General features: G+C 43.7%; 1 protein-coding gene across 1 annotated transcript in view; it reads right to left on the reverse strand.

Moving 5' to 3' along the window:
- PIP4K2C (phosphatidylinositol-5-phosphate 4-kinase type 2 gamma) overlaps nucleotides 1–13,408 on the reverse strand; it is a 65,646-nt gene that overhangs the window by 16,543 nt on the left and 35,695 nt on the right. The window contains exons 4-6 of the mRNA XM_044284612.1: nucleotides 12,508–12,654; nucleotides 7,527–7,673; nucleotides 4,568–4,606 (exon numbers count right to left, since the gene is read on the reverse strand). Coding sequence (XP_044140547.1) covers nucleotides 4,568–4,606; nucleotides 7,527–7,673; nucleotides 12,508–12,654 — 333 coding nt within the window. The remainder of the gene's footprint in view (nucleotides 1–4,567; nucleotides 4,607–7,526; nucleotides 7,674–12,507; nucleotides 12,655–13,408) is intronic.

The following is a 13,408-nucleotide window of genomic DNA, read 5'->3' on the forward strand; positions in this document are numbered from 1 at the left end:
CTCTGACCTGGTGTACTTGGAACGTTAATGGGCTGAATGCTCCGGTCAAACGAAGAAAAGTCCTGAATCACCTGAACAAATTGCAGGCCCACATAGTCTTCCTTCAGGAGACGCACTGGATCAGGGGTAAACATCCCGCCCTTCGGAATCGGAAATTCCCCACATGTGTGGAGGCTTCCTTCTCAAAAAAAATGAGAGGCGTGGCTATTTTGTTTAGTTCCTTGATCCAGCCCGAAATTCTTGATACAGTTGAGGATCCTGAGGGTCGCTATGTTATGGCCCAGGTTAAAATCGACGGTACTATCTACTGTTTGGTCAATATCTATGCACCTAATGCTTCCTCCTCAGGTTTCTTTGCTTCCCTGGTAAATGTTATGTCCAACTGGAACTTACACAATCTGATTATTGGGGGTGATTTTAATATTACGCATGATGCATGTTTAGATAGCTCATCTGCCAGAACCCATGTGTCCCTATCCCAAATGAATGCTATTCAATCTTTAATGGATCAATTAGGTTTGATAGACCCCTGGAGATTGTTGCACCCTATTGACAGGGAATACACTCACTACTCGCCGGTACATGACTCCCATGCGAGGATTGACTATTGGTTGATTCCCCATACCTCTATTCATTTATTACGTTCTTCTAAGATTTTGGATATCTATATTTCTGATCATGCACCTGTCTTGTTTGAACTTGCATTGAATGCTCCAATCCCGTTCTCCAAAAAATGGAGGTTTCCGGCATACCTGTACACCTCCCAAGAATTTAAATCTTTGATTTCGGGATTCTGGTATTCCTATGCGGAGGACAACGCGGGCCACGTGGATGATATTAATCTCTTCTGGGCGGCCTCTAAGGCGGTACTACGGGGACATATCATTTCCCATATAGCTCATAAAAAAAAAAAGATAGCTGCCTCATTGCTGGATGTACAGTCTGCGCTCACTCAATCTTATAAACTGTTTAAGCTCCATAATACCCCTGAGTCGAAACAACGTTATTTAGACGCTAAAATTGCTGCAGAGGCGGTGGCACACGAGCGTGCGTTAATGGATGTTAATTACCAGAAGCACAAATACTTTAGGTGGGGAAACAAACCGGGTAGATTACTTGCCTCCATGACTAAACCATTTCGATCCGCCACCAAAATCCCTACAATAAAATCGCAGTCCGGTAACTACCTTACGCATCCCGCCGATATAGGGGAACATTTTAGGGTTTTTTTTGAGTCCCTTTATACAGCGCCTGTGGAGTCTACCTCTTCAGAGTCTCCATTTTTGGCAGACCCATTCATTCCGGCGCTTTCGGATGATCAAAGGGCGCTGTTGAACGGACCCATATCTTTGGTGGAAGTGCAGGATACTATCAAGTCCCTCAAGCTATCAAAGGCCCCTGGACCTGACGGCTTTAGTAGCGAATACTATAAACTGCTCAGCCCATCTTTGAGCCCCCATCTCAAATCTCTATTTAATACTATTGTTTCCGCGGGCTCGATTCCAGACGGGTTCAATGACGCCTTAATTACGGTAATCCCGAAACCGGGTAAAGACCATTTATTGGTTGAATCTTACCGCCCTATTTCTCTGCTCAATGTAGATTTTAAAATATTCTCCAAAATTATGGCGAACAGGTTACAGAAAATCCTGGCGGATGTTATTCACCCGGCGCAAACTGGTTTTATGCTCGGTAAATCTATCACCTATAATATCCGAACGGCAGTGGGAGTAATATCGTCCTCCAGGGTTAATAGGCAAATGTCCAATATCCTGGTCAGCCTCGATGCCGATAAGGCGTTCGATCGGGTGTCCTGGAGCTTCCTGCAGTCCCTTCTAGAAAGAAGAGGTTTTGGCCCGGTGTTCTGCACAGCGGTCCGGATGATGTATCATCTGCCTAGATCCTCAATTTGGGTCAACTCGATATCTTCCACGCCATTTACTGTCCATAGAGGAACTAGGCAGGGATGCCCTCTTTCCCCGTTGTTGTTTAATATAGCGCTAGACCCACTTATTCGGACGCTACATTCCCTCCCATCATTTACGGGGATTAAGACAGGCTCACAGGTGACCAAACTACTGGCTTTTGCGGACGACATAATACTCTTCATAGCTAATCCTCGCCAAGCCGTACCCGCCATTATGTCCACTATTGAAGCCTTTGGTGCTTGCTCTGGTTTCCGGGTTAACTTCCAGAAGTCAGAAGCGCTCCCGATATTCCGTACTGCCAAACGTCTCGGGGGCCCAGACTTCCCTTTCGCGTGGCGACCTGAATCCATCTCCTACTTAGGTATCCAGCTCACAGCTAACCCGGCGCTTTTATATCAATCTAATTATAAACCACTCATCGCCTCATTAATATCTCAACTACAATCCTGGCGTCATTTCTCCCTAACATTTTCGGGCAGGTGCCACTTACTTAAAATGGTACTTTTCCCCAAATTACTGTATTTAATTCAGACCCTACCGCTCCTATTAAGACAAACTGATATTAAACTTCTCCAGAAAGCTTTTAGGCAATTTATTTGGAATTCTACAGTGCGTAGTCGGTTTAGCCTTTTTAAACTTCAGCAACCTAAAGTACTTGGAGGACTTAATCTCCCTGATATTAGGTTATATAATCAGGCGGCCATTTTTCGGTACGTCTTAGACTGGATTAGAGGCAGGTCTCACTTCGCCAATGTTTCCTTGGAGAGTCAGATGTGCCCTAATTTGTCACTGTCGATGCTGCTACATTTACCACGGGACAAGCTCCCCCCCGACATTACTCTATTACCGGTCCTGTGGCATACTATATTGGCCTGGCGTAGGCTGCGGAAGATGAATGGTCTGACCTCAACCAATACACCATTTCAAACCTTTCTGGGCAACCCTAACTTTTTAAATGGCAACCCACCTAGAACATACAATACTCTAGCTACACAGGGCTGCGTCTACATTTTAGACATGCTTGACTCTGACCATTCTCTTCTCTCCTTTGCTACGGCCTCTCAGAAATTTCCTCTCTTTAACCATAACCCATTCTTATTTCTTCAGGCGCGCAGCTTTGTCCAGCAATGTCTACGCCGGTTCCCAGAGAATTACAGTCTGACTGGTTTAGATGTCCTTATCAAGAACGCTAGATCCCAAGTCTCATCCACTAGTCGTATTTATAATTTTATTAGACCCCTGATAAATTGGGAAACTGCCACAACTGGTCCGTGCAAATGGCTTCCGGATTTGCCCGATTTTGACACTAAACAACTCCTGGAAGCGACGTTGAAAATCCATAAACACACCCCGGTCAGTAGTTACACTGACATGGCTACTTTGGTATTCCATAGGGCCTATATAACTCCATACCTTAAAAATAAAATGTCGGGGGATGGCAGCTACTCATGCTCCAAGTGTGGCAGTCCCAACACAGATCTTTTTCATCATCTGTGGGATTGTACTAAGGTTAAAGATCTGTGGGACCAGGTCAAAGCTCACATGCTATCCACCTATAACATTTCATTTCATGTAGTTCCCCAATGGGCCATCTTCAATATCCTTGCAGAAGAGGACCGTGGTCTTTCCAGAGGGAAGAAAGCCATGCTCCATACTTGGGCTGCAGCTACAAGGAAAAGCATTTTGCACCTGTGGCTGGACCCCAATGTTCCTACTATTCCTTTTATATTGACCAAGGTACACTTTCTCTTCCAGATGGACTGGATCTTTACTCTGTCTGAAAAAGAAAAACTAACCAAACGTTTCTTTGAAAAGTGGTCTTTATTTATGCATACTCTATCACCTTCCATGACATCCAAACTCATCACTCACTTTGAAAACACCACCTGGTATATGTACGAAACACTCCACGGCCGTGTTCCCTTGTCCGTGACGCCGGTGTAGTGGGGTGCATCAGCAGCAGATTTTTATAGTCATTGCACAAACTGTTGGGGGGAAGGGGAGGGGGGGTTGTTGTGTTTCTTGTATTCATACCCATGTCAGTCTTATAAGCTGTATCTGTATCATCTTGCATTTTATGATGCTCTCTTTTGTACTGACTGTTACGTTGCAAAACTTAATAAAAAAGATTGTTTAAAAAAAAAAAAAAAAATACACTACAGCTTTCACACTGTCCAGTTATTCACAGTGGACTGACCATTTCTGATTTCATCATCGATAATAGGTGATGTAGAGAGCTCAGCCCTGCCATCCTGCAAAAGTCACAGAGCATGCCCACAACACTCCAACCTTACAAGCCAATAAGTTATACCCAAAATAAATAAAATGACTTCTAGCAAGAACTACACCAAACATGCAATTAATAATACATTATGTGCTGCAGAGGACAGAGTAAGGTGTCTCACCTGAACACCCTTACATTTCTATGTCTTAGAGCTAACCTTTAGAAGTTCCATCAGATCTTGGAAAGCAGACAGGGGACAATAACAACAATCAACAGCGAAATACTAGATTATTTCTGTATCTCTGATTCAGACTAGAGCAAAAACCAGCTTTTCAAGCCATGCAACAATGGAAGACACAAGGACAATGGTTCCAGAAATACATTGTGTGATCTCATAAACAGACAAGAAACGTACCTTCTCTTTATCACTAGCCTCTCGAGAAACCAAGGATCCCTGTAAAGGATGTAAAAAAATTAGAGAATGGCACTTCCAGTAACGCAGAAAACTATTATAGTGCAAGACTTTACAAATTAGAAGTTCTTTACTCTCGTTATCCTATACTTCTAAAAGAGCACCAAGTATTGCTTAGGCTCCTTTCACACCAGTGTCTTTGCTGGATGCGGCAGGGTTTAGCAAAAACGCTTCTGTTACTGATAAATGAACGGATCCGGTTGTATTATATTTAACATAGCCAAGAAGGATTAGTCATGAACTCCACTGAAAGTCAATGGGGGACGGATCCGTTTTCTATTGTTTCAGATAAAAGTTTTGCACTGCATCCCAGGACGGAAAGCAAACCGCAGAATGCTGCGGTTTGCTCTCCGGTATGAGAACGGAACAGAATGCATTTTGGAGCATTCTGTTCAGTTACGTTTTGTCCCCAGTGACAATGAATGGGGACAAAACTGAAGCGTTTTTTTTCCGGTATTGAGACCCTATATTGGATCTCAATACCGGAAAATAGAAATGCTAGTGTGAAAGTAGCCAGCTTTCAGGTGGTGTACATTTACTTTTTTTAAAACAAATATTCTCTGCATCCAGCAAGACAGGGGATAAGTGTCTGATCAGTGGGGGTCTGACCGATGGCATCAAGCACAAGAATATGGTGCCAAAGTCCCCGGACACCACTCTTGTGAACAGTGGGGGTTCCAACAGTCAAGCAGAACAGTGGGGGTTCCCCATGATTAGAAACTAACTCCTATCCTGAGCATAGGTTCTTATGGTAGGACAACCCCTTTAAGGGCTAAACACCTTTTTTTGTTTTCTATTATTTTATGAAGTCTTGTTTTTTGTGTGATAAGTCAATGTTTTCACCGATACCATTTTGGGGTACATACGCCTGGCTGCTTTTTTTGACAGGTGGGATGAACGTAAATAGAGAAGTGGGGTGGGGCTGTGGATCAGCTCAATGCAGAAGGCTGAGGAGGGCCCTTCACAGTGAAGCTCCACCTCCTGGGCAGTTGCAGGAGCAGAATAAAATCACACTCCTCCTGATAAAAGGTCCTCAATAGGTATATTTTAACAGCTCTCCAAGCCCCTACCTAGCACTGTTAGCAGCTATGCATGGCCTTATCTGCTAAGAGACTCCCTTTAATAAAAACTTCTTAAAAAATGTTATCAAACATCCTTCTAAAAGGGTATTCCCATCGGGGACATTGATGGCATATCGCTAGGATAAGCCATTAAATGTCAGATAGGAGCGGATCCCAGAGGTGGGACCTGCTCCTATCTCCAGAACAGGAACACCGAGGTGAAAGCACACCACGGACTTCTGAAAATAGAGAGACATCCCAGATAGGAATACCCCTTTAATGTTTCTTAGTCCAAATGCGGGACTTTACCACCAACCTATAATACACTGCAGTCAAACCCCTTTAGATGACAATATTCACTGTGGTATCTAAGGGGTTAAACAGCCGGGATCAAAATTACCATATTCCTAGACTTGCCCTCGTAGTGGGACACAGGCTGTCAGATAGAGCTACCACAGTGATCACATTGAGATTGATGCACATCAGCAGTAAGTACATCCCGTAGATGTACTTGTATTCCCTTTGGCATTAAAGGGATTGTTTAGCTTTCTAGCGTTTATCGACAGACTCTACAGCCTGGCTGGACCTGCGCTGGTGATCATACTTACATGATCCTGGCAACTGTGTTCCGGCTCCATCGCTGCCCCGCTGGATCTGCAGGTCCTAGGTCTCCCAACATTAACATCCCCACAAAACATCCATTTTGATGGATCACTGGCAATCAGATGTCACTCTTGCAGCACATCACAGGGTCATGTGCCGCACGGGTGGCACGTCACAGCTGCAGCCAGTGATTGGCTGCAGCTGTCACGTGCCCCGCATTGAAACGGATGTTGATGTGGGGGGACCTGGGACCTGCAAAGAAGTCGGGGCAGAGATAGGGCCGGAACACAGTGGACGGGATCAGGTAAGCATGGTCTGTGGAAAAAACATTAGAAAGAGAACCCCTTTAAGGGGTTAAAAGATTTACAAAATGGGACTGAGGATAGGGCTACATGGCAACTTTGCTTGCATGACTTCCAGTGCAATACTGCATCTAATGAGTGTCATAATGAATGCACTGCAACACCTAACAGTTGCAAAAATGCAAAGCCATTTTGATAACAAATAACTTGCACCAAAGTCCTTGAAAGGATTGGCCAGTCTGAACCTACAGTTGTAGAAAAGCCCATAAAATGCAATGTTTAGTACATGCCGTTATAAGTGATCTTGTACTGTACCCCAGCACTGAACGTGAAGACCCTGCGACATCAGAGCTACCTGAATCATCTGCTTCCATAGTGTGCCAGATGGCAGCAGTCACGTGACTTGTTCACCTGACCAATTCCAGGCTGTTCCTGGCTTCTTCCACTACAGCTCAGGCGCTGAACAGTAACTGGACGCGTCCAGAGCAGGCACAGATACAGGCAGCATAATCCCCTGTATGTGTTCAGTGCCTGCGCCAGAGTGGAGGAAGCCAGAAACAAGCAGAGTATTTACACTTGCTGGATGACATCGCCAGTATTAGGTCAGCTGGGGCCCTTCACATTCAAAGATGGGGTACAGTACACGATCACATAGGCTTCCATGTATAAAAGTTACCATTTATGGGCTTTTAACAATTTTAGTTAATGAAAGTGGTATGCCACTATGACTCACACATTTTGGTTGCGTGACTTGTGTGCAACTTCCCATAGTTGCCATGTAGCCTTCCTTTGCCTAAAGGCCGCCGTTTACTGTGGTCTGTAGAGATCGCACCCAGTTTGCAAGAAAAATACATATATGCTAAACAAAAAAAAAAAAAAAAAAAAAAAAAGGAACTCAAGGAACAATTATTTAAAAACCATAAAACATAAGCTCACCTTAAGATCATACTTCCTATGAACTGTGAGGCGATGGCTGAACATATTTCTCATTACTAGCATGTAAAAATCTTCATTGTCTACGCTCAAACGATACATCCCCAAAAACTGAGGCAAGAGTGTGCTACCATGGCATTTCACAATATGCTGGAAGACAAAGAGGAAAATCATTAAGAAGGGTTCTCTGATACAATTAAAAATCTTGGACAAATCCCACAAATGGTCTGGAATACAAAAATGATTATTCTTTCTCCAGCACCATTCTCTGCACTACTGGTCCAGTCCTGCTGCTGGTTTACAAACTGCTACAGTTACTGTGTCAATATATGGCACGTGACTGCTGCAGCTAATCACTGTCCTCAGCAGTCCACAGCTGAGGACAGTGATTGATTGGTTACAGGAGTCACATCCTGTACACCTGCATGTCCCTGTGACATGAAAGCAAAAGACGCATGATCTCTGCAGCCAATCACTGTCCTAAACAGGAGACCACTGAGGACAGCGATTGGCTGCAGTGGTTGCAGTGTTTAAATAAACAATCTGCGGCAGTAGGACCTCACCTGTGGACCAGAGAATGGAAATACCGCTAGCTGAAACCCCCTTCATGACCAGAGCACTTTTTACACTTCGGCACTACACTACTTTCACCGTTTATCGCTCGGTCATGCAACTTACCACCCAAATGAATTTTACCTCCTTTTCTTCTCACTAATAGAGCTTTCATTTGGTGGTATTTCATTGCTGCTGACATTTTTACTTTTTTTGTTATTAATCAAAATGTAACGATTTTTTTGCAAAAAAATGACATTTTTCACTTTCAGCTGTAAAATTTTGCAAAAAAAACGACATCCATATATAAATTTTTCGCCAAATTTATTGTTCCACATGTCTTTCATAAAAAAAAAATGTTTGGGCAAAAAAAAAAAATGGTTTGGGTAAAAGTTATAGCGTTTAAACACTATGGTACAAAAATGTGAATTTCCGCTTTTTGAAGCAGCTCTGACTTTCTGAGCACCTGTCATGTTTCCTGAGGTTCTACAATGCCCAGACAGTAGAAAACCCCCACAAATGACCCCATTTCGGAAAGTAGACACCCTAAGGTATTCGCTGATGGGCATAGTGAGTTCATAGATCTTTTTATTTTTTGTCACAAGTTAGCGGAAAATGATGATTATTTTTTATTTTTATTTTTTTCTTACAAAGTCTCATATTCCACTAACTTGCGACAAAAAATAAAAAATTCTAGGAACTCACCATGCCCCTCACAGAATACCTTGGGGTGTCTTCTTTCCAAAATGGGGTCACTTGTGGCGTAGTTATACTGCCCATATGTGTGAGAAGTACCTTGCAATCAAAATCTGTAAAAAATGACCGGTGAAATCCGAAAGGTGCACTTTGGAATATGTGCCCCTTTGCCCACCTTGGCTGCAAAAAAGTGTCACACATCTGGTATCGCCGTACTCAGGAGAAGTTGGGGAATGTGTTTTGGGGTGTCATTTTACATATACCCATGCTGGGTGAGAGAAATAATCTTGGCAAAAGACAACTTTTCCCATTTTTTTTATACAAAGTTGGCATTTGACCAAGATACTTCTCTCACCCAGCATGGGTATATGTAAAATGACACCCCAAAACACATTCCCCAACTTCTCCTGAGTACAGCGATACCAGATGTGTCACACTTTTTTGCTGCCAAGGTGGGCAAAGGGGCACATATTCCAAAGTGCACCTTTCGGATTTCACCGGTCATTTTTTACACATTTTGATTGCAAAGTACTTCTCACACATTTGGGCCCCTAAATTGCCAGGGCAGTATAACTACCCCACAAGTGACCCCATTTTGGAAAGAAGACACCTTAAAGGTATTCCGTGAGGGGTACGGCGAGTTCCTAGAATTTTTTTTTTTTGTCACAAGTTAGCGGAAAATGATGATTTTTTTTTTTTCTCTTTTTTTCCTTACAAAGTCTCATATTCCACTAACTTGCGACAAAAAATAAAAAATTCTAGGAACTCTCCATGCCCTTCACGGAATACCTTGGGGTGTCTTCTTTCCAAAATGGGGTCACTTGTGGCGTAGTTATACTGCCCTGGCAATTTAGGGGCCCAAATGTGTAAGAAGTACCTTGCAATCAAAATCTGTAAAAAATGACCAGTGAAATCCGAAAGGTGCACTTTGGAATATGTGCCCCTTTGCCCACCTTGGCTGCAAAAAAGTGTCACACGTCTGGTATCGCCGTACTCAGGAGAAGTTGGGGAATGTGTTTTGGGGTGTCATTTTACATATACCCATGCTGGGTGAGAGAAATATCTTGGCGAAAGACAACTTTTACCATTTTTTTTATACAAAGTTGGCATTTGACCAAGATATTTCTCTCACCCAGTATGGGTATATGTAAAATGACACCCCAAAACACATTCCCCAACTTCTCCTGAGTACGGCGATACCAGATGTGTCACACTTTTTTGCAGCCTAGATGCGCAAAGGTGCCCAAATTCCTTTTAGGAGGGCATTTTTAGACATTTGGATCCCAGACTTCTTCTCACGCTTTCGGGCCCCTAAAAAGCCAGGGCAGTATAAATACCCCACATGTGACCCCACTTTGGAAAGAAGACACCCCAAGGTATTCCGTGAGGGGCATGGCGAGTTCCTAGAATTTCTTTTTGCATAAGTTAGCGGAAAGTGAGACTTTGTGAGAAAAAAAAACAAAAAAAATCAAAGTCTCACTTTCCGCTAACTTAGGACAAAAATTTCAATCTTTCATGGACTCAATATGCCCCTCAGCGAATACCTTGGGGTGTCTTCTTTCCGAAATGGGGTCACATGTGGGGTATTTATACTGCCCTGGCTTTTTAGGGGCCCTAAAGCGTAAGAAGAAGTCTGGAATATAAATGTCTAAAAATGTTTACGCATTTGGATTCCGTGAGGGCTATGGTGAATTCATGTGAGATTTTATTTTTTGACACAAGTTAGTGGAATGAGACTTTGTTTTTTCTTACAAACAAAAAAATATATATATTTCCGCTAACTTGGGCCAAAAAAAAAAAATGTCTGAATGGAGCCTTACAGGGGGGTGATCAATGACAGGGGGGTGATCACCCATATAGACTCCCTGATCACCCCCCTGGTAAGGCTCCATTCAGACGTCCATATGATTTTTACGGATCCATGGATCGGATCCGCAAAACACATGCGGACGTCTGAATGGAGCCTTACAGGGGGGTGATCAATGACAGGGTGGTGATCAGGGAGTGTATCTGGGTGATCACCCGCCTGTCATTGATCACCCCCCTGTAAGGCTCCATTCAGACGTCCGCATGTGTTTTGCGGATCCGATCCATGTATCCATTGATCCGTAAAAATCATGCGGATGTCTGATTGGAGCCTTACAGGGGGGGTGATCAATGACAGGGGGTGATCAGGGAGTGTATATGGGTGATCACCCCTCTGTCATTGATCACCCCCCTGTAAGGCTCCATTCAGACGTCCGCATGTGTTTTGCGGATCCGATCCATGTATCCATGGATCCGTAAAAATCATACGGATGTTTGAATGGAGCCTTACAGGGGGGTGATCAATGGCAGGGGGGTGATCAATGACAGGGAAGTGATCAGGAAGTCTATATGGGTGATCACGCCCTTGTCATTGATCACCCCCCTGTAAGGCTCCATTCAGACGTCCGTATGCGTTTTGCGGATCCGATCCATGTATCCGTGGATCCGTAAAAATCATACGGACGTCTGAATTGAGCCTTACAGGGGGGTAATCAATGACAGGGGGGTGATCAATGTCAGGGGGGTGATCAGGGAGTCTATATGGGGTGATCAGGGAGTCTATATGGGGTGATCAGTGGTTCATAAAGGGTTAATAAGTGACAGGGGGGGGGTGTAGTGTAGTGGTGTTTGGTGCTACTTTAGTGAGCTGCCTGAGTCCTCTGGTGGTCGATCCAAACAAAAGGGACCACCAGAGGACCAGGTAGCAGGTATATTAGACGCTGTTATCAAAACAGCGTCTAATATACCTGTTAGGGGTTAAAAAAAAAAATCACATCTCCAGCCTGCCAGCGAACGATCGCCGCTGGCAGGCTGGAGATCCACTCTCTTACCTTCCGTTCCTGTGAGCGCGCGCGCGTTCACAGGAAATCTCGGCTCTCGCGGGAGGACGCGTATATGCGTCCACCCAGAAGAGCAGGGCCGCCGGCAGGACGCAATCCTGCGTACGGCGGTCCTGAGGAAGTTAAGACGACTCGGGGGCTTAAAAAAATAAGTCATGTTTTAATCAAAAAAAAATTTTAGCTTGTTACTGATGCAGCAGCATTATGCATAAAGCAATCTTTAGTTTCTTCACACACCATCGTTTTCCTTGAGTTTTTCCCTTAGTTATGGCTGTTTAAACACTCACTATGTGAGGACCCTCTCAAGATGGCTCCTCTGCCAGTTCTCGGAGGCCAAAACTGCTTTCCCTCACTTCTCATACACACTTTCTGTAGCGAGCAGCTTCCTGCCAGCCAATCAGATTGGGTTACTGAGAGACACGCCTCCTCACTCTGAAGCCTAATGCAGGCATGCAGTGTGAAGGCCCGCCCCTCTGTCTTCCTAGCTGGAGACAGGTGAGCCATAGCAACGGTCTTTTAAGGGAGCAGTGGAAAGGGACAGGAGACATTAATGAAAGTAATTACAGATCTTTTGGCAATCATTGACAGACTAACTCCGGTTTACATGCCTAGCTCTAATAAACTAGCAAATAAAAAACCCCTATCCCCTGCCCAGTGCTCCCCCTTTGTCTGGACTGACAACGCCCGCCTTCTTCAAAGTCACCGGTATCCCAACTGAAATCTCAAGCATGTGCCGTTCGTTCTCGGCCAAGTATGCTTCCTGCTCTGGTCAACAACTTCACTGCGCATGTGCCAGTCATCATCAGAGCCTGTACAAGTTGTGTGATAATTTACAGACAGACTCCCTTTACATTTTCAGTGTTACTTACTTGATGGTAGTCAGAAAGGATACTGTGCATATTGGCCACATCTTCACTGGAGATCTCCTTCACTGCCAGAGTCTTGTCATAAGACAGAAGAAATCGTCCATCATGAGCTTCATTTTCAGTGTATGGGGAACTACGTGTCAGAGAGAGCTAAAATAAGGTTTAGAGATCAGCTGTAGAGTACTTGTAATAATGTACAAAAGAGGGGCCACATGGTAGTCAATGTTAAAGAAGCACTCCAATAAAATTATTTCTATTAGAAAAAAGGTTCATGATGTAAACTATAGTTATGTAATCTTCGCACCAGTGACTATTCGCGAGTTATAACCTCCCTTCTGATCTTTAGCCGTGTCATGTGACCAACACTGATCTTTAACTGACAGGACAGAAAGTCAGTTACCTCTTTCATTCCTATAGGTATGTATAGGGAAACTGGCTTCCTATCCACAAATAAGATGCTGTGTTATTTGGAGGGTCAGAATGTTGGTCACATGACACAGCTGAGCATCAGAAGGAAGGTTATAACTCAAATAGTCATTGGAAAAATTACCTTCACCACAGTTTACATAATGTACCTTTCTAATAGGTCAGAATAAACATTTTTTGTGGGGGTGCTTATGTAACCAACTAGGGACTGGTATGGCCAGCATACCTCATCATAAAAAAGGCAATTTTATTTCAAAATGTTAACTTTCCAATTTCATAACTCCTATAATTGGCACAGCGTAAGAAGATAAAAACTGGACATTGCAAAATCTAAAACTATCAGTTAGATTACAAAGGAGAATCCTGGACAACACTTAATGCAAAAAAACAGCCACTTTTACAGAGACTTAACAACTACAGAAAGTGATTGCCTTTTGCTAGAATATGTTACTACTGTCTGATCATTGGAGATCTGATT

The sequence above is a fragment of the Bufo gargarizans genome, chromosome 3 (genome assembly GCF_014858855.1).
Source record: "Bufo gargarizans isolate SCDJY-AF-19 chromosome 3, ASM1485885v1, whole genome shotgun sequence".
Lineage (NCBI taxonomy): Eukaryota > Metazoa > Chordata > Amphibia > Anura > Bufonidae > Bufo > Bufo gargarizans.